This window comes from Eumetopias jubatus, unplaced genomic scaffold (assembly GCF_037043125.1).
Source record: "Eumetopias jubatus isolate StellerSeaLion01/CBP00866 unplaced genomic scaffold, mEumJub1_p1.0 scaffold_1, whole genome shotgun sequence".
Lineage (NCBI taxonomy): Eukaryota > Metazoa > Chordata > Mammalia > Carnivora > Otariidae > Eumetopias > Eumetopias jubatus.
Genome location: NW_028274807.1, coordinates 214,027,978 through 214,049,763, shown reverse-complemented (window position 1 = coordinate 214,049,763; position 21,786 = coordinate 214,027,978). Strand labels below are relative to the sequence as shown.

The following is a 21,786-nucleotide window of genomic DNA, read 5'->3' as shown; positions in this document are numbered from 1 at the left end:
GTACAATTCAGTGGCATTTAGAACATTCACAATGTTGTGTAACCACTACCTCTATCTAGTTCCAAGACATAAGAAAAGGAAACTCGTCCCTATTAGCTGTCACTCCCCATTCCCTCCTCTCAGCCCCTGGTACTCACGAATCCACTTTCTGTCTCTGTGGATTTGCCTGTTCTGGATGTTTCATAGAAATGAAATCACATACTATGTGTGACCCTTTGTTTCTGGCTCTCTCACTGAGCATCGTGTGTTCAGGGTTCGTCCCACATGGTAGCACGAGTCTGTGCTTCACTCCTTTTTATAGCAGAATAATATTCCATTGTATGGATATACCACATTTAACGGTTCATCCACTGATAGACATTTATATGGTTTCCACGTTTTGACTCTTATCAATGGTGCTTCTAGGAACATTTCTGTACAAGTATTTGTTAGAATACATATTTTCAATTCTTTTGGGTATATCCCTAGGAGCGGAATTGCCAGGTCATATGGTAATTCTATGCTTAACTTCTGAGGGACAGCCAAACTGTTTCCAACAGTGCTTTCACCAATTTACATTTCTATCAGCAATGTACAAGGGTTCCAACTTCTCCACATTCTCTCCTACATTTATTTTTCTGTTTTTTTTCTTATGATCAACTTCACAGATATGAAATGGTATCTCGTGGCTTTGATTTACATTTCCCTACTGACTAATGACACTGAGCATGTGCGCTTGGAGCTTTGGTATATACTTTTTTTTTTAAGATTTTATTTATTTATTTATTTATTTATTTGAGAGGGAGAGAGCATGAGAGAGAGAGAGAGCATGAGCAGGGGGGTAGAGGCAGACTCCCTGCTGAGCAGGGAGCCTGATATGGGACTCGATCCCAGGACTCTGGGATCACGACCTGGGCCGAAGGCAGCCACTTAACCGACTGATCTACTCAGGTGCCCCTGGTATATACTTTTCAACTTGGAAGGATGTAAAGCCTAGCACTGCTGGCAGCTGCCTCCCACCCATGAGGTAGACCAGAGGGATGGAGGGAGACTGCCCCTGGTGACATCACTTGAAGCCTGGATCCAGCCATATCTGCAGCTTGATCTTTAACTTCAAAAGTATATGTGCTGGTTGTTCTTTTGTCATTTCAGCCAGCTGGAACTGAACATTTTATCCTTTGCCACAAAGAGTCCTGATGGTGACTGGGACTTGCCAAGATCACATGGCTAGTTCCAATTACACAAGACAAGTATCCAGACCTCCTACCCACCTGTTGCCTCCATAGCCAGGAGGCTAAGAGGAGGCTGTGAGGATGGGTCAGCAGGGGCCAGGAGATAGGCAGTGGGGACAAATTATTGCTATGTATTTAAGGACAGAAGCATGGGTGGGGTAGGAGGGGGGACAAGAGGCAGATGCTTCTCTATCTGCCCTTCTCCCCACCAGAAGGTTTGAACTGAGGTTCTTCACTTTCAGGGTGCCAAATGCCCCCTTAGAGAATCTCTTGGAAGTACAGCTCCTCTCCTCCCCACAAAAAAAACACCAAGACAACATTTTGCAAGCAATTTTATAAGTTTGCAGAAACTCCCTCCCTCTCTGCCCCCCTCTTCCCAGTACGATCCATCTTGGGGCCAGAGGTGAAGAACCTCCAGTTTCCAGAACAAGAAATTCAAAGGGATAGGAAGCAGTGGCCCTGTGACCCAGATTCGATCCTACTGCTGACTAACTGTGGTACAAGGAACTTTGGGGGCAGGACAGACCCGGTTCGAGTCCAGGCTGTGTGGTCCTGGGTAAGTTGCTTGCCCTCTCTGAGCCACTTCTATAGAATGAGAATGTTCATGTCTATCTGAAGGGTTGTGGGAGGGGTATTAGGTTCAATTATGTGTGTCATGGGCATATAGCACATGGTAGTCTCAATAAACATGAGCGGTCCTTTCTCTTTCAACTTCTCCATCTCTCCAACAGGCCAGATGGGCTAGCCTCTACTCCTTTTGGAGTGACACACTCCAGGGGCCTTGATAACATGCCCAGACAATCCTCGTTAGCAAAGAATGTCAAGTGGTCCATGGATACTAAACCTATCCCAGACCCCCGGATTACAAATCCCTTACTCTACACTCTCCCTCATTTATTAAGTTCCAGCAAGAGTGTTCTTTCTGATCGTTGAACACTACATCAAAAACTAATGATGTACTATATGTTGGCTAACTGAACATTAAAAAAAAAAAGAGAGAGAGAGTTCTTTTTGTCGTGCCAGTTCATCCACACCCTGGGAGTTTCACACCTGCCATTCCTTCTCCCCAAGAATGGTCTTGCCCAGCCAGCTCTCAGTAGGGCTGGTGTCCTCTTGTCACTGAGGGTTCATCTGGAAACTGCACTTCCCCACTGAGCACCCACTTGAAAGGGCTGCTTCCCCACCTCATGATTCTCTAAAGCGTCACCTGCTTTATCATTTTTGCAGCAGGTATTTGTGTCTGGAAAAGCCTTGTTTGTCTTTTTATTTGTCTAACACTTGTCTCCTCACCGGAGCAGGGACATTGCATGTCTTTGCTGCCTTGTATCACCAGTGGGTAGTGTCAGACATAGAGTAGGAACTCAATATATATTTGTTGAAGAGACGAATGAATGAATGAGTGGGAACACAGATGAACGAAAGGATGATTAAAATATTTGGGTGGGTAAATGAACATAAATGGATGGCTGAATATAGATGGAGGGAGGGAAGGACAAAGGGATGGATGGATGGATGTTTTCCAGACTCGAGGCTAAACACTTTTTGTACGTGATCTTGTTTTATCCACGCAGAAGTCCCATGAAGGCAGAAACATTGTCATATTACAGACAAGGTGCTTGAGCTTCAAAGGTAGAAAAAAATCACTTCCCCCGGATTATACAACTAGGAAATGGTGGAGCAGGATTCAAGCTTAGGTCTGCCTGACCCCAAGCCCTGTGCTCTTAACCACCACAGAAATCACCTTCCTGTTCTCCTCTCACTTTGAGAGCCCATGCAGGCCACCCCAGCTCCCCTCCTGATGCCCATGCCCCAACAACAGCCAGATTGCCCAGTCTGGGCCTCCATGTTGCTCCATTGTCTAGCAGTGAGATGGCAGCAGAGGTCTGTGGGAGCATGTGTGTGAGAGGACCTGCAAGGTCTCTGCATGCATGAGTGAGGGCAGATGAGGTGACTGGAAATCATGTCTGTTCTCTGGGATGCCCCCAAGTACCAGGGACATTGCTTGGCCAAAGACAGGTCCAAAGGGTGTGGTAGTGACCACCACTATTTGTGAGATGCCCGGGCACCAAGCCCCAGCCTGAAGTCATTCCCAGTGGCTGCCAGGTAATCCCAGCACCTGGTGATCCAGCCTCACAGAGTGAACACAAAGGAGGAAATGAAAGAGAATAAGGGCAGATCATGGAGGAGAGCTATGCCAGGCAGCTCCCCCACGGTCATCAGACTGCTGCACAGAAGGCTCATGAAGTCCATCCCCTGTCTTGGGGGGGGGGGGAGCCATGCAGGACAAGAAGGATGGAGAAAGGGAGGTAGAGGAAAGAACCGTGAGCATCTCTCGACTCCTGATCCAGGACTCCCTCTTCAAGACACAGGTGAGTTGGCAGGTGCTCAGGTGGTCCAGAAGCTGGCAGACATCAGCAGTTCTTGTCGTCACGGACTTCCACGTAGGGCAGCCCCACAGGCCAAGTGTCCCGAGGCCAGTAGCGGACTATGAGGGTTTGACCTGGCATCTCATACCTGGCATCCACTAAGGCCATGGTAACCATGCCATAAGGAAAGGTGATGCTGATGAGTACATGCCTGTGGGGGGCAGGAAGAAGGTGGTGAGGGCACAAGATGCCAAGATGCCCCAGAGCTAGCTGGATGCCCCCACTTCGGTTCTCTCCTTCCTTCTCATGGATCCTGACCATCCGAAGGGACATTCTGGATCAGACCCTCGATTGCAACCAACCCCTACACACACACACACACACACACACACACACACACACACACACCAACATCTGTGCCTCCCCTCTCTGTCCCCAGGTTCCTGCTCCAAACTCTGCTATCTGAGATTTTCTGGCTCTGGCACCCCATACCACAGGGCAGGTGCTTACCAGATGCTGTGCAGGTAAAAGAAATTGATCTGCTGCCAGAAACTGCAAAGCAAGCGGTCACTGATCCAGCTGGTCAGTGCAAAAGCCCATAAAACTACGGAGACCTCCATTATATGCCGAAGCTCCTTATTGCTGGTCCTAAGGGAGAGAAGGAGGAAGATTAGAGCCAGACTCGGAGAGCAGAGCCTGAAGGGGCCAATGGGAAATTCCTCCATCCAAGGAGATGAGGCTGGGAAGAGGGAACAACCAAGAGTACCAGAGGGAGGGGGCCTAATTTGTGACGATTGCTAACATTTGCTGAGCACTGATAGGACGCCAGATAGGGTTCTAAAAGTTCTTCAGATAAAAACTCAGTCCTCACAACAATGCTATTATTTTCATTTTGTAGATGAGAAAACAGGCACATGAGATTAAGTTTACACAGATAGCAAGTGACAGAGCTGGGGTCTGAACCAGGTTTGTCAGGCTGCAGATTTCTTAACCAACAAGCCCTCCCCTGTTTGTCTTGGGCGGGCTGTAAGTGTGTGCACACCTGTGAGTCAGTGCATGAGGATTCATGTCTGTGTGGCTATGGGAGGGCAAATTCTCTGGAGGCCACATCTGGGGACAACTCAAGAGCAGAATCTGTTTCCCCAACAGCAGAGCTGACCCAGCATCCTTCAGGAAAGAGCATATCAGGGATTAATGAAGCAATAACTTCTCTATGGTTAAAAGTGCAGGCCCTGCCCCCTAGTCTAAAATGGGAGAGTTTGACCACCAAAAAAAGAATAATGAGTAAGGATTGATGAAATCTGAATATAGAGTCTGAGGTCTAGTTAACAGCATTGTTCTGTCATCAGTTTCCTCCTTTTAAGGTTGTACTATGGTCACACAGGATGTTCCATTGGGAGAGGCTGGGGGAAGCTGGATGAAGGATGCACAAGACTCTGCACTATTTTTGCAATTTGTCATGAGTCTGTGACTACTTCAAAATGAAAAGCTAAAAATATAGCACGGCGACTGCAATGGATTGAAACACTTCTGAGATATAAACATCCATGAGTTCATAATAATACTTTTCTTAAAAATTTCATTGGTCCCCACTAGAGATGGCTAAGGCCCCGACTCATTACTCTGGAAATAGATCAATTAAGGGAAAGAATCAATTATCCATCCTGTCATTCCTGTGCAAACTGTATTTCCAGGTTGACGAGTGAAAAGTCCTTCTTGATGGAAGAACTCCAGAAAATCATTGCAGAAGGAGTAATGGAATCTGCAAACCGCCCTCTTGCAACCACTAATGAATTCATGGATGGAAGCAGTGTGCCTGAATGGCTGCTGAAATTCTTAGGTGAAAAGTCAGTGGAAAACTTTATAATAAAAGGAGGAGATGACACCACCTGAATCCACTGATCAACCTTAATAGCAATAATGTGGCGCAACCATTCATTATGGGGTCCTAATGGCATGGAACAAGAAACACCCAGCACCACACATGCAATATTCTGGCCTCAAAATACGAAAACCTAAATCTAGTTCTAACTAATAATTTGCAAGAAATTAAAAGAAAGAAAGAAAGAAAGACAATGAAAGACACCACAGGAAGCAGACAGCCAAATCCAGAATGGTCTACAGGACAAATGATGGAGTTTCTGTTATCAAATCAGAGGCATGAAGATAGGGGAGGGAGGGAGAGAATGCTATGACACAAAGAAAACCTAAGAGACTATGTTTGCATTCCAATTTCAACAAGACTAGTTGGAAGAAGACATCTTGAGAAACTGAGGCAATATTGGTGCAATCTGGGTATTGTCTACTTGATTAGCCTTGTGTGTGCCCCATCTTCCTTTTGTCCCTCTAGATCCTTCCCTACCCCTCTCCATTCTGCCCTATGCCCCGGGGAGGCGGGGTGTTGACCTGTGTGGACTGAAGCTGGGGATTCCTTTGTCCTTGGGCTTCCAGTTAGATTAGCCAACGGTTTCCACTTGGTTTAGCCAATGGCCTCCAGTTGGGTTGGCCAATGCTTTCTAGTTGCGTTGGCCAATGCTTTCTAGTTGGGTTGGCCAATGAGGCACCCCAGCAAGAAACCAAAGGGTAAGAGAAGGGTATGGTTAGAATATTTATTCTCCTGGCCTCCTCCATGTGGGGTTGGCTCAAGCTAGCCGCAACCAGCAACTGGAGGTCACGGTTCTTGCTAAGGAGGCCCTCTCCACAGGGCTCTCTCCTTCCACACTCTTGTAATCACTCCCCCCCCTTCTCCCCCCCACCCCAGGTCTCCTGATGGTCATAGGATCCCACTCTTATCAGCACAACGGTTCTAAATGATCCCTAGTGATTTGCCGACACCTGCTCTCTCCTTTGTAAATAACCCTTTTATTCAGCTCTCCTCAAATGGCTCCATTCCAAAGAGCCCTCTTTTTATCCTGCCAAGACCTGGTATGGGTTAAAAAAATAATAATTATTATTTATCAGGAGAGTTCAAACCTGAAAAGTTAATGGGTGCCAGTATATGGAATCTGGGGGGAATGTGTAATGCAGGTTGGCAAAATGCTGATTGTTATCGGGACCGGTTAGTGGGCACATGGAGGTTTATCATACAACAGTCTCTGCTTGTATGTATGTTTGGGGTTTCAGCCTTCAGTTCCAATCCTAACCCTGCCCCTTGTTAGTAGATGATCTTGGGGAAGGGACATCCCTCCCCTGAGCCTGGAGTCGATGAGACCTCCAGCCCTGGGACTTGGTGAGTACGTGGGGTGAGGGACGTGCTTGGAGGGGGACGGGAGCCACCTCCCCGGGGAGGCGCTTGCAACCACCACCCACTTCTTGTATTCCTGGAACACGATGTAGAGGATGTGCACAGCAATGCTGTTGAGGGCATATGCGTTGATCACGGGCCTCAGGAAGGACAGGAAGGTGCTGACCACAGTGGTGATGACGACCAGGCAGATGAACTGGGGCCTGGGGGAAGAAGGATGCAGCTGTAGGAGGGTGGCTGGGAGGGTCCTGGGGGGTTTAGGCAGGGTCAGGAGATCTTGTGGCAGAGGTGGATGAGCAAAGGGAAGGGGTTTCAGGGTGCCCAACCGCACTCAGGAAAAGGTATTGAGGTTCCCAGGTGGGCTCAGCAGAGGGTCCCAAGAAGGGTCCAATGAAACATCCCAAGTGGGCCCAGGCAGGGTCTAAAGGGGGTCCCAGGGGTAAGGGTGGGTAGGATGATGAGAGGGTCTCAGGGAGGCTCAAAGGGGCTTAGTCAGGTCAGCAGAGGGTATCAGGGCCCAGGTGAGGTCAGACAAAGGATTCAGGGGACCTGGGTAGGACGAAGGAAGGAATTACAGAGGTCCCAAGTACTATCAGGAGAGGGGTCCCAGAAGGCTCAGATAGGTCAAACAGGGTCAGGAGAGAGATTCAAAGTGGTCTCAGGTTAAGAGTGGAGCCCAGGAGGATCCCAGGAAAGTTCCAGGGGGCCCAGGTGATAGGCTCAGGGGAGAGGTCCCTGGGGCCCAGGTAAGCTTACGTATGGGTTCCTGGGACCCCCAGGTGGCTCCGGACAGGTTCTGGAGAAGGTACCAGACTATCCAGGCAGGATCAGGAGAGGATTTCTGGGGGTCCCGAGTACTCTCAAAGGAGGAGTCCCTGGAAGCCAGTTAAGTCAGGTAGGGTCAGAAGAAAGTGCTCGGGTGGTCAGGGGAGGGATTCCAAGGACCTCAGGTGGGCTCAGGGAGTGGACCCAGGAGCCCACATGGGCTATGGTGGGATCAACAGAGGACCAGCCCCCGCCCCACCTGTTCTCTCCTAGGAAAGTGGGAAAGTAGCAGCGGGGCATCCATATGCTGTAGCCACTGGCCAGCAGCCACAGGATAGCGATCTCATCCAGCAGCTGGCCCAGGAAGCTAAGTGTCATGTGGAAGTACATGGAGAACAGGCCTGGAGCAAGAGACAAAGGTAGGTGGTCAAGGGGGTGGTCCCCGCCCCTACCACCCCACTGTCACAGACCCCCACCTACCTACGACCATGAAGAGGATGCAGGTGATATAAACATAGCGGGAGCGTTTCTGGGCGTAGGGGTGCATGAGAAACATCATGAGAGGCCCAAAGATGAAAAAGGTGACATTGCTGAACTGGAAAAGAGGAGGACATGGGGAGGGGTTGTCAGAAGTGCAGGCAGGCGAGGGCTGCCCCTATGTCCAACCCTAAGTTATTAGCCAATTGGTCACCTGTCCCCTTTCAGGCAATTGATCAACCCTGAGTTTGTCACTCTTCCAGTTGATCTTGACAGTCATCAATAGGTTCATTACTCCATCTGTTATTCTATCGGTTTATTCATTCATTCAGCGAGTGTGGCAGACTGTCTACTAACCTTCTACATACATCCGCCCCCCTTTTCCTTTTGGAAATAAGATCCCCCCAAGTTTTAGACACAGCTACACAACATTTTCCAGGCTTCCTTGCCACTAACTCTGCCCTCATGACCTGGTCTGACCAAGGGGATAGAAATGCAAATGAATCTATTACTTAAAAAAAAAAAAATATATATATATATATATATGAGCTTCATTTATCAAGGTTGGCTGTATTAGAAATCGAGACTGAGAAGTTTTCAAAACCCAGGACTACACAAGCACATATTCCCTTGGCCATTTGAGAGATGGTGTCATCACTCATCACAAAACCACTAGAAGATCCCATAGTACCCTGGTGAGATAGAGTGAAAAAGGCAAACAAAATCTTTCTATTATTATGAAAATAATTTTTACGTCGAGGAACCTCTGAAAGGCCTCAGGGACCCCACGGTGTCCCTGGACAGTATTTCAAGAACCACTTCTCCATGAAGAGCTTGATAATGTTGAGCTGCCAAGTTAACATTCCAGAACCATCTACCTCTAGACTTCCATTTCAAAAAATAATAAGATATGATCTTTTCTATTTAAGCTGTTTTTAGTAGGCTGTTTCATTTGAAACCAAAGCATCCCATTTACTGGGCTTCTGCACGCCACTCACTGACTGTGAGGAGTAAATTCACTGCTCTAACCTACCATATCTGCATTGGTGACATATGCACAATGCCACTTGCCTCTTCATGTTGTTGACCCAAAGATCCCCCAGGCCTCCATAGTCTATGAGTACAGTTAAGGTGACAAGAATATTTGCACCAGAATTTCAAGGGTTCAGAGTCCCTGACCACTAGGATTTCAGCGCCCCCTCAAAGTTTCCCCCAGATATGTCTGGGCCACAGTTGAGTCTCTCACATGAGCTCAGAAACAAGTGTTCTTACGGTCTTCTTCTTCTACCTGCTAACTTGAGGTCAGCCGCTTGCTCACTCAATTATACCCTCTCTCCCCAATAAAATCTTCACGTTGTAAAGGTCTCCTCCATCGCCTGCGTCCCATCTTAGAAAGTGAAGAAATAGTGCCCTGTTAACCAGGGTGCTCCGTTATTTCTCAGAAACCTAGACTGAACGGTGCTGACTCAAAAATAGAGAGCACAGGGAAATGCAAGTCAAAACCGCAATGAGCTATCACCTCACACCAGTCAGAATGGCTAGTATTGAAAATAAAGAAGAAGAAGAAATAATAAGTGTTGGGTAAGACTGTGGAGAAAAAGAAACCCTCATGCACTGTTTGTGGGAATGCAAGTGATGCAGCCACTCTGGAGGTTCCTCAAAAGATTAAAAATAGAAATACCATAGGATTCAGTAATTCTGCTGATGGGCATTTACCTCCCCCCCAAAAAAACCAAAAACACTAATTTGTAAAGATATATGCACCCTTATGTTTACTGCAGCTTTATTTATAATATTTATTTATAATAGCCAAGATATGGAAGCAACCAAGTGTCCACTGATACATGAATGGCTAAAGAAGATGTGCTGTATGTATACAGTTGAATAGTACTCAGCCATCAAAGGAAGGAAATCTTGCCATTTGTGACAATATGGAGGGACCTAGAGGGTATTATGCCAACTGAAATAGGTCAGAGAAAGACAAATACCGTATGATTTCCCTTATATGTGGAATCTAAAAAACAAAACAAATGAACTAACAAACAAAAGACAGAACAGACTCATAAGTACAGGTTACAAACTGGTTGTTGCCAGAGGGGAAGGGGTGGGGGATGGACAAAATGGGTGAAGAGATTCAAACTTCCAGTTATAAAATCAGTAAGTTATGGGGATGAAAAGTGCAGCATAGGGAGTGTAGTCAATAATATTGTAATGACATTTTATTGTGACAGATGGTAACTACACTCATCGTGGTGAGCACTGTGTAATGTATATAATTGTCAAATCACTAAGTTGCACACCTGAAACTAATATAATATTGTATGTCAACTATACTTCAATAAAAAAAAAAATACAGAGCACAGTGGTGGGTGTGGGGAAATCATTTACCTGATACAGGGTCACCATCTAGGACCCTAGGTCCTGGGCACCAAGACTAGTTTCCAAGGCAGGAGTCCTTCTGATTCTAGGGAGGCCCATGGCTCTCCTCGGGTGATGGTGAACCAGCTCAAAGGCTGGTTCCACAATTTGAGGATGCTTGGCACACTGGTTTTGTAGCCCACGATCCCACCCATGTCCCTGCTTTCCATACCAAGGTGTCTGATGCCCACCAATGGACAGTGTCAAACACATTTCTGGCACAGCCACTTGGTTCACAATGGCTACCCGAGAACATGCACGCTGTGTCTGCATCCTGAGACTCAACCCCACTGGAGTAGACACCTATCCCAAACTGGGCCAATCAGATTTTCTTGGGAATTTGAAACTTGGAGCAGACACAGAGCCTGGGAGTCCACCAAAATTGAGTTGCGCTATTGTCAACTCTCTAAGGTCTTGGGATATTGTCCCGATGTTTAAGATATGGCAACCATCTTGCCACCACAAACAGACAAGGCTGAGAACACAGGCAAATACTCAAGGGTGGTATCTTCCTTGTGCTAAATCCTCCAGACCTACCTTGGACCCTAGTCCTCCCAAGCAACTCATCTCTCCTTTCTAAGATACCCCAGTACCTACCCGATGCATTCTTCCTATTTGGTTTGTTTTTTGATTTTTTGCTTAAGCTAGCTTTCTAATGCTTGAATCCAGTAAAACCATCACCATTGGTATATGAGCTAGGGTTCTTTGGTAGCAAGCAACAGAAAATGAACTTGTACCATAAGTACAAAAAAGTGTGTGTAGTTACTTATTCAATTTATTTGTCATTCAGTCATTATGGGAGCTCACAAATCCAAAGAACTGCAGAAGACAAGGAAAACCAGAAACCAGAACGGTTCTGAGCCTCGAATGGACAGTCTCTTCAGGGAGCAACTTCGGGCATGAATGAAAAAAAAAAGTTATGTTCAATTGTTATATCCTGGCTCAGGATTCAAATTCAGGAGATGCTTCCTGGGCCATAGCCCACCCTTGGTCAGAGGAAGGGAAGCACCTTGATTGACCATCCTGTTGAGAACATAACCAGTAGAAGAGGGGCAGTTGGTTGTCAAAGGGAAAATGGTGCCATGGATACCGAATGGGCAAAATCCCAAACAAATCGGAGTTTCCCTCTGCCTTCAAACAAACACCAGCCCTTGGGCGTATCGAACATGGCTGAAGATGCTGAGCCAACCAGTTCCCCAAACTCTAAACCCTCCATTTAAAACACGTCTGTGAATCCCATAGATAAAATCCAAACCCTTAAACCTGGCTGATAAACTCCCTCCATAACTCACCTCTCTCCACCTTCAACTTTATAATCTAGGTGGAAGGGATAACTCCATTCCTCCAAATGAGCCATACTTTCTCCAGAAGTTGCCACATGCTGTTCCCACTGCCTGGAACACTCTTTGTCCTCACTTGCCCCTCTTCGGCAGGCCAACTACTGCTCCATCTTTCCCCTGGGCATCACCTTTTGATAACGCCTTCCCAGTCCCACAAGGCAGGGTCAGGTGGTCTTCTCTGGTGCCCTGTTCCTCTATCCTAACACTTGGCTAGCTGTTCTGAAACTGTCTTGCTCTCCCACTAAACCTGGCTTTGAGAACAGGCGCTGTCTTCCCCGTTCTCCATTGTCACCTCAGGAACTGAGGAATAGTAGGTGTTCAATAAATATTTCCTGTTGACTGGATCTCAAAGCAGGTTTATGTGGATCACCAAGTCACACACATGAAAACACTTGGCAGAAGGGACTGTACCTGGAAAGTTCTGGATGGAAGGTGCTATGACTGTTACTTTCTTATCTTTTGACAGCACAATTTTATAGATATTGCTTCCTCGCCCACACCCCCCAAGGTCTGGCTTCCTAGTTCTTGTTTGGCGATGAGAAAACTGGATCTCAGAGAGGTAGAGTGACTTCTCTGAGGTCGCACAGCTCTGGGGGACTCCAAAGTTTGCTTTTACCCCCTGCCTTAAAAGAGGAGAGGACAAGACAGGTGGCAATGACTAAGAGGGGGCTTCCCTGCTCCCTGGCTGTGTGGTCTAGTGTCTCTGGGTCTCCCTTTCCTGCATCAGCAAAATGGCAGTGAGTAATTAATGCCTAGTGCAGATGCTGTTGAGGGGCATGCATGAGGCCCTTGCCAGGGATGTGGTTTCAGCTCAACAAATAGCAAGGGTTACTGCTGCTGCTGTTGTTGCTGTGGGAGATAATGGTGACAGGCTGATCCTTGGTGTAGTTGCTCCAAGCTCAGAGGCCAGCAGGACCAAGACAGAAGTCTCTGATAATGCCCCTGAGTGTGCAGAATGAGGGCAAAGCAACGGGCGGAGCCTCTGACTAATGACTTCCAACTGGCTCCAGAGTCTCTGATAGCATCGGAGACTGCCGCCTACCGGGGCCTCCCTCCCTGCCTCTGGGGCTGGGTCCCCACATTTCCCAACCACTGGCCCCACCTAGACTCTTCCAGGAGGGACAGACGCCTGCCCAGGATCGTGAGCTGGACTCTCTGAGTCCCAGCCCCATCAGCTGCCTTCACATCCATCCATCCATCCACCCATTTGCTTACCAACCACTCCTTCAGTATCTACTATGCTGCTCAGGGACCTAGCAGTACCCCAAAACGAAGTCTGCCTTCACAGGTCTACCCAGTCAGGGTTTGGGGGACATTCCGTGCCTCATTTTCCTCCTCTAACTCCAAGCGTCACAGTGAGGATTAGAGAACCAAGTGCTACGGGGTCCAAGAGTTTTGCTCACTGCTATGAAACTCCAGTGTCTAGAGCAGTGCCTGACGCATAGTAGGTGCTCCGTAAATTTTGGTAGAGAGTGACGCATGCAGAAACTACATGGCTGCCACAGCTGCTATACTGACTATGAATAACAGTGTTGCTGTTATTCTGGAATAATTTGCTTTCTTGACCACCAGTACCTAGCAGGGTGTCTGGTAGATAGATGTGGCTGGGTACCTTAGGTCTGGAAGAAGGAAAGGAGAGAAGCGGCAGGGGGGGGTGGGGGGGTGGACAAAGAAGAGAAGGGAGGAAGGCAGATTGACCTGAATTGACTGCCCATTTCAGCTTTGGGAAAAGGCGGTGGGGGAATCTGCGTTCTCATTTTCCCTGGCCACCTGGAGCTGCCTCCCCACCTCCACACACTTCTTCCCTCCCACCCACTGTTTCACTTGTGCATTCCATCGATGCATTCTTGACTCCTTTATTGTCCCTCTCCTCCTCACTGGAGGGTGACCTCCGTGTGAGGACGATACGCACTTGTTTTATCCCTGGCTGTGTCCCCAACACCCACCTCGCTGGGCACGCAGTGGGCGCTCAAGAAAAATGTGTCGAATCAACCAAATCAACGAACATCGCCAAACACTCCTGTGCTCTCTCTCCCCACTGCCAAAGCTCGAAGTCCCACCATGCACACCTGGCTCTGTCACCTGTCGAGGACCCCCTCTATATCCACTCAACACATGCACAAGAACGTTGGTGCAGGGCTGGGGCCGTGGAGCTAGAGCACCAGCCATAGACCCTCCCCGAATAGGACTTACTTGCATGAATTAAAACACACCCAATTAATTGTTAATCACTCAGTAACTGAGTGGCCTCACAATGCTGTGGTTAATTGAGTGAGAGATTCTGGGGCCAGGTGGCCTGGGCTTTAACTCCGGCACTTCCAGTATACACAGCTTTTGTGCACTCGTGATTTACATGCTGTAAAACCCCGAGGAGGAAACGTACGCTCTCTGAGCCTTTATTCCCCATCTCTGAAAATGTGGAGCATAAGAGTACTTACTTCATAAAATTGCTATGAGGATTACAGGAAGTGTTATTTGTTAAAAAAAAAATGAATATATTAACACTTTTGCATCTCTGTGCTATGTTTACCTCTAATAGCAATAGCCTTGTTTATTCGATGCTTAGGATGTGCCAAGAACTGTAAAGTTTTTTTTTAATCTGTTTTTTTAATTGAGATATAAATCGCATACAATCAAATTCACTCTTTTAAAGTGTGCAAGTCAGTGGGTTTCAATCGCCTATTCACGAGGTTGTGCAACCATCACCAACATTTAATTCCAGAACATGCTCATCACCCCCAAAAAGAAACCCTGTCCCCATTAGCAGTCACTCCCCTGCCTTACCACACCTCCCCCCAACTCCGCCAGCTCTGGGGAACCACTCATCTGCTTCTTATCTCTGCAGATTTGGCTCCTCTGGGCATTTCATATGGATGGAATCACACAGTGTGTGGCCTTTTGTGACTGGCTTCTCTCCCTGAGCATCATGTTTTCAAGGTTCATCTATGATGTAGCGTGGGTCCGCCCTTCACTCCTGTTTATGGCTGAGTAGTAGTCCATTGTGTGGATGAATGACAGGGTATTTATCCATTCGTCCACGATGAACATTTGGGATACCCAGTAGATGTTTCATCCTCTCCATGGTCCTACGGGTTAATCACTATTAGCACCCATAGCTGCTCCCTTTCTGAACAAGTACTCAGTAAATATTTGCTGAATAAATATGAATGAGTAAATGAATGAACACATGAATGAATGAGTCTTTCTTCCCTGTCCCACCTGCATGCTTTACTTCTGACTTGTTTTTTGTCTGTCTCCTCCATCCCCCAGGACACTGGCCCCGTGAGGGCAGACGTTTTCATTTGCTTTGGTCACCTCTGTGTCCCCAGAGCCTGAAACAGTGCCTGACTCAATCAATTCTTGTTGAGTCATGAACAAAACGAAGGGGTCATTGTCTCTTCAAATTGGACCCCTCTGTCATCCCCAGAAGGCTTTTTCTGAAGGAGAAATGAGGTCCAGAGGGACCTATCGAGTCTGAGCCAAGATGTGTCATGGGCATGGTCCCCAGTGTGTGAAATTATTCAATTAAGAGTGTCTGCCCTCCCTGGGGGCAGGAATCATGCCCTCCTCATTTTCGGCGGGGAGGGGAAGGCTGGCACAGTTGCTTTTGCTGTGAATTTGATGAGAAGGAAGGCAGAAGAGGGAGGTGTGGTTTAGAACTTATGGGACCTGTTATTCACAGCCAGGGGCTCAGAGAGGGGAGGGTCTCCCCCTGCATCACACAGCATTCGAGAGAGAGGGACAGGAATCCCCACAGTGCAGAGGCCAGCGACAGGAATGCTCGGTTGCAAAAGGAGGCTGGGAGGCTGTAGGAGGTACGGGTGCTGCAGCCTAGACCCCCTTGCACAACCTCCTACTCCGACCTCTCTGTCTCTTCTATTGTACCCCTCCCCCAGACTATGCCCACCACTGCACCTTTGCCTATGCCGTTGCCCCGCTCCAGACATACCACCCCTTTGTTCTCTATCCAAGCATCCGAGAGGAAGCTTTCTGGGGAGGATGAGATGCAGAGCTTCTGAAGCTTTGGCAGGACCCCAGGAAAGGAATTCAGCAGCACAGCTGCTTCTCAGAGCCAGGGAGCCTGGAAACTTCCTCCTCCACGACTTGAAACTCTCTTAAGTTGTCAGCCGCCCAGAAGGAGGCCACACCTGGAGGCCACCAGGCCAATGCCAGCAGAAGTAAACCGGAGCAGCCCACACCTTGATTTCTCCTCTACCCCACCTGGCCCAGGCCCTCCCACGCCCTTGACCTCTGCCCCTGTTGGATATGCCCTTCCTGGCTCTCCAGGGCCGTCTGTGAAAGGCAACCAGGTGCCCCAGCTGCTGCCCACATCATTGACTCTTTGCTGTTCAAAAGTCCCCCACGGCTCCCCGGTGCCCTCACCATGGAGCTCACCCTCCTCTGCCAGGCATCCCCCACGTGGCCCCCGGAAACCTCCTCCACCTGTCTCTCAGCCCTCATTTCCTCCTTCTTGGGCAGCCTGGGCTCTCGCTTCAAGCCACCAACCGTTCCTTGATCTGCTCTTCTCTCTCACCTCAAGGCCTTTGCTTATGCTGGTCCGTTTGCTCCATATGCCTTAGAGAACATTCACTCATTCTTTAAGCATTGAAGTTCCCTCCCCATTCAGCAAGCAGAGGCCTCCTGTGCCATCCACATGGCTCCCTGCTGCCCATTCTGGCCCCTTTGCCCTCCCTCTGCCACAAGCTAATCATGGGACTGGTCAAATCTAATCCTGAACACCCCACTTCCTTATCCTGGGAGCACTGAGCCTCTCTGGGACCCCAGGACAAATCAGCACGGGTTGGTTCATAGCACTGATGCGGGATGAATGAATGAGTCCAATGAGTCCAGCAGGAAATACGGGATATATTTTTTGAACACTGACCCAGCATTCAGAACTTGTTCATCTTCATCTCTCCTCATTTTCTAGCCACAGAAACACACTTCCCTTTCCCAAACTGTGCAGGCTCTTTTTATTTCCAGGACTCAGTACATCCCTTTTCTCCCTTCTCCCTTTTCCTTGACTCCTACCCTACTTGGCAAGCTCCTATCCATCTTTCAAAACCCAACTCCTAGGTGCCCTCCTCTATGAAATTTGTCAACCCCTGGGCTGAGTCCTCGAGAGCTGCCTTCTTCTCTACCCTGATCGTGCGGGGCTGGGCTCCGCCTCCCCCCACTCCAGACTCAGCAAACCTTGCAGGCATCCAGAAAATAAGTTTCTGAAGAGTGAAGTGACTCCTAAGCGGATCCTGATGAAACCAACATGAATCGATTTTTTGAGAAAATCCTTACTACGTATTTTGTCTTCATTTACATACCTGGATCAAAAACATGCTTTTAACATGCTTTTAAAGAGCTGCGCAGTATTTGACCAGAATGTATTCAGCCCTACACAGGCTGGTGAAAATGCTATGACCCCCTTTCTATGTATTCCATTATTTTTGATTGCAATTACAAAGGACTCAGACAGAACTATATATAAATTTTGTTTTCCACTGGGATTATCTCTTTGACGCAAGTTCTTGGAGGTGCAATGACGGAGTGGGGGCAGAGGGGGCGCTATCTGTAACTCCATGTCTCCACTCAACTTGACAAATTGCCCACAGGAAGCTGCAAAATACGAGTGTGCCCACATTCACTACCATGTAAATTCATTTTTAATTACTGATCTGAGAGGCCAAAAGGAAAAGATCTTACTGTTTTCTATTTGGCTGGTTATTATAAATATATATATATATATAATCTCATAAGCTGGCAAACTCTGGCCCCGTGCCAAATTCCCCCTTGTCTTGTTTTGTATGGCTTATGAGCCAAGAATAACATTTACAATTTTAAATGGTTGAAAAATTAAAAGAAGGGTATCTTGTGACGCGTGAAAGTTAAGTGAAATGCGTATTTCAGTGTCCATAAAGTTTTATTGGCACATGGCCACCCTCATTTGTTTACATACTATCCATGGCCACTTTCCAGGTACAGTGGTAGAGCTGAGTTATTTCCATACAGATTGTATGGCCCAAAAAGCCAAAAACAGTTAATATCTGGCCTTTGTAGCAAACGTTTGCCAATTCCTGAACTCAATGATTTATTAGCTCTGGTGATGGGTTTGGGATACTCAGAAGTGTTTGGGAGGAGAAAATCTTGGGGAGACCCTTTATAACATAACTCGGATTCAATTCCTCATGCCCTGGTCTGTTTTGCAAGAGCCTTTTCAATAGGAAAGGAAATGTCCAAGTATGTTCACACCAGGGAAAGGCAACTATCATTTTGCGAAACTTCTGTTTCTCTTTGATAAGTATCTGGAAATGCAGGTACTGGGAGATGATGATGTTGAAGTCTAGTATGTGTCATGACCACGTCTCCTGCGGCCTCAAAGGGTGTCTGCCAGTCGCTCAATTTGCTACATTTAGAGAGGGGCTGAATTTGCTACATTTAGAGACCGCTGAAGGAGGACTGAATGGAGGAGCATTTTGCATTGTCAAGCACAGCTAGACTGGAGGCTCAGCCCAGCCCCAAGTCAGCCTTTTCTCGGTGCCTTCTGTGGGGACCCCCCACCTCGGGGTGGGCTGCCAGGGAATCCAGAAAGAGGGGTCCCAGAACCTCAAACCTCTTCTCCACCTTAGAGATCAGTACGTTCAGCCCCCTCCCGTGTGTCAGGTGAGGGTACTGAGGACCAGGGTCAGTATCTCTGTCCAGGAGGAGCAAGAACCAGGGAGACCAGAGGGAACCCCTGAATCTCAAACTCCCACCTCCCAGCTCTGGAAATTGGTGAGGTCAAACAGGGCAAAAGCAACCAGGGCATCCTGAGACCGAGCTCCTTCTCCCCCATCCCCCAAAAAGAATCACTCGGAAGCACCAAGTTCAAATCCTAGCTGTAAGTGCCAGCATGATCCTTGGTATATCTTTCAGGCTCCCTGAAGGCCATTTCCTCACCTGGACAACGGGATTAGCTCTATGTAATATACACTCTGCCTAATTCCCAAAGTCGTTGTGAAGATTAAACTGAGATTTTTTCCTGTAAAATGTTTAGTAAAATGCCTGCCACACATAGTAAGCACTCAATAAAGGTATGCTTTGTATCACTCACTGTGTACTGAGCACCCTCGCTATGTGCAGGGTACAGAGCAAAACACATAGCCTGCATCACCCCCGATCCCAGGGGCTCCAGGAAGGTGAGCAGCCTGCCTTATTCACAGCAGTCTCCCCAGCACCCCACATGGGCGGTAGCATAGCCATATGCATCTTTGGCTGCTTTGCATCTTACAAGCTTTGCTGAAATGCCTGTGCCATTTAGGCATTTCGAGCCCTTCCAATATGGCCCCTTAGCAAGGGCTGGAGGAAGGATGGCCCACTGTGCTGGTGTGCTTAGAACTGAGGGGTCCCCAGGACATGGGACTTTCAATGCTGAAACCAGGACAGTCCCCAGCAAACTGGAATGAGTTGGTCAACCTAGGCTGGGGGTAGAGCTGAAAAAAAACTAAACACAGTCACCTCCTCCTGGAAGCCTTTTCTGATCCACTCCCCCCAACCCCCCTCCCTGATCCCCAAGGCTGCCTGTGCAACTCCCATTACAAGCACCATTAACCCGGGTTGTGAGTGCCTGGAGTCACATCTGTGTCATCTGCTCCGGAGTGGGGGGGACAGAGACTGGCTGTTTCCCTGGTCACTGCTGCATTTCCAAAACCTTCCACAGAGCCTGATGCCAAATAAAGATGAATGAATGAAAGCCAGCACTCCTTGACTAACAGATGAGCCAAAACTCAGAGGGGTGATTCCTCAAGCAGGATTCCCCAGCAGTGATTTGGAGAAGCCGGACTGGAACCCCAGTCTGTTAAGGCTGCAACCCCCAGCCCTCCCACCTGGACCTCACCGTGTTGTAGAACTCGGCCACCAGCTCCGAGTGCTGAAAGTTACTCTCACACCAGTCCACCTCGGAGCTCTGGTAGGCGAAGATGCTGGGCATCCTGATGCAGCGCCCAGTGCCCACTGGCTCAGTCTGGCAGAGAGGAGCATGAGAGCCTAGAACAGCCAGGCCCGGGTGAGACAGGCAGAGGACAGCTGGTTGCCCCACGGCAGGCAGGCCGACCAAGAGGAAAAACCTGCTGAACCACTCCCTGTTGCACCAGGGCAGCCTAGCTGTGCAGTGGCGGCTGCCCTGGGCATAAGCAGAGGGGCTGGCCCCATCCAGGGAGGGTGGAGGTGGGAGGGGGTGGGTGGGAAGGGAGTGTGCTTCCCATCCCTACCCACTAGGAGTGGGAGTTAGGGGGACTGTTATTAGAACAGTAATTTAAAATAATAATGAGCCCATTGAGAGGAGTACGCTGGCTCTCCCCATTTTACAGATGAGCAAACTGAGGAAGAAAGAGCGAAATCACTTGCTGAGGGCATGCAAGGTGGGGGGAAGGCCATAATGTGAAAACAGGCAGCTGAGTCCAGGCTCCGGGCTCTTAACCATTAGGTTTAACTACCTCCACACCGTCAAAGCTCCAAGCTGCTATTTCCCATACCAGGGGCAACAGTAGCTCACCCACCCCCAGTGCACTTGGCTCAGCTGCCTGGGAGTCCTTGGCTATGAAACCTAGCCCAATCATTTCACCTTTGGGGGCCTAGGTCTTCCTGTTTGTGTTATGGGAGGCTGGGGCAGGACTGATGCCATTTCTCTTGGGTGGTCAAAACCTCAGATGCCTACAGTGTCCCAACTTCTATCAGGGGCCACCTTCAAAGCTCCCATGAAGGGAGGACTCTGTAGAATTCCAGGCCTGGGGGCCCCTAGTCCTGGCTTCCAAGGGCTGTGGAAAACTCTGGTTTTAGAGTCAGCAAGTCTAATTCTGAGTTCCTCCCCTTCCTAATAAGTTGTATGACTCTGGGCAAGTGAATCCACCTCTCTGAGCCTCAGTTTGCTCATCTGTAATATGGGGAGGATGGAGCTAGACCCAACTGTTCTAAAGGGACACAGATAAAGCAAGTCAAGGGCTTAGCTCACTGCCTGGCCCAAAGTGGGCCCAAGATAAACGGTAACGGGTTTTCTTATTGTAGTTGACCTTGAAATTTAAGGCAACCTGTGGGAATGATAATAATAATGGCACATTTTACTGACTACTTACTGGTGCCACGCTCTTTTCTAAGTGCTCAGCATTCAGTATTATCTCATTTAATATTCTTGACAGCTCTAAGAGAGACTATCGTTACCTTCATGTCACTAGCAAGGAAACTGACACCCAGAGAAGCTAAGCAATTTACCCAAGGTCACACAGCTAGAAAGAAAGTAGGGCAAGCCATTTCGCCCCTCTGAGTCACAGGTTCCTGATCTGTAAGTTGGGAAAAATAATAGTACCTCTCTCTTAGGGCTGTTGTGCAGATTTAATGAGCTGATACGGTGTTTCCCTAGGAAGACAACTTTGGGTGATGGATGGACCTGCATTTGAGAATCACTGAATTGTGTGGCAAGTAATCCACTCCCTTTTCAATTCTCAATAGCTCCAGGAGAGGGGCTAATTGGTGCTAATACCTGTTTATGCCCCTTAACACTTAATCCCTTTGTTTGGTTAAAAAAAAAGTCCTTGGGCAGACAACAGTATCCAGCCAGAATGTAGTGACACTGTTTACATTGTATTTATTTTTAAATAAGCTTGCCTCACTGCTGGTGATATCCACTTTTCATTCATGGCAGGGTTACAAAATTTCTTTTTTTAAATATATTGATTAAAGCTTTATAATTCTGGGGGTGGTTACATAAATCTATACATGTGAAGAAATTGCATACACACATACACATAAATGAACATAACAGCTATTGAAATCTGAACAAGATCTGTAGGTTACATCCAGGTAAGTGTCCTGTTTTTGAAACTGTATAGTTATATAAGATGTACCAATCGGAAAAAACTGAGTAAAATGTACAGGAGACCTGTGAAATTCTTGCAATTTCTCGTGAGTGCATAATTATTCCCAAATAAAGAGTTGTGTTT

General features: G+C 47.9%; 1 protein-coding gene across 2 annotated transcripts; it reads right to left on the bottom strand.

Annotated features, from left to right (window-relative positions):
* Positions 1 to 3,622: 3,622 nt before the first annotated feature.
* ACER1 (alkaline ceramidase 1) lies at positions 3,623 to 19,831 on the bottom strand. 2 transcript variants are annotated; one of them, XM_088022613.1, is made up of 6 exons: positions 19,689 to 19,831; positions 8,067 to 8,176; positions 7,846 to 7,987; positions 6,887 to 7,024; positions 4,088 to 4,225; positions 3,623 to 3,788 (listed from the first exon to the last, which is right to left on the bottom strand). In XM_088022613.1, the coding sequence occupies exons 1-6, from the start codon at positions 19,829 to 19,831 to the stop codon at positions 3,623 to 3,625; spliced, it is 837 nt and encodes a 278-aa protein (XP_087878739.1). The 2 variants fall into 2 exon arrangements, with proteins under 2 accessions (XP_087878739.1, XP_027981843.1); XM_028126042.1 differs by having other exon boundaries at positions 8,067 to 8,181; positions 19,689 to 19,781.
* Between the last annotated feature and the right edge of the window lie 1,955 nt (positions 19,832 to 21,786).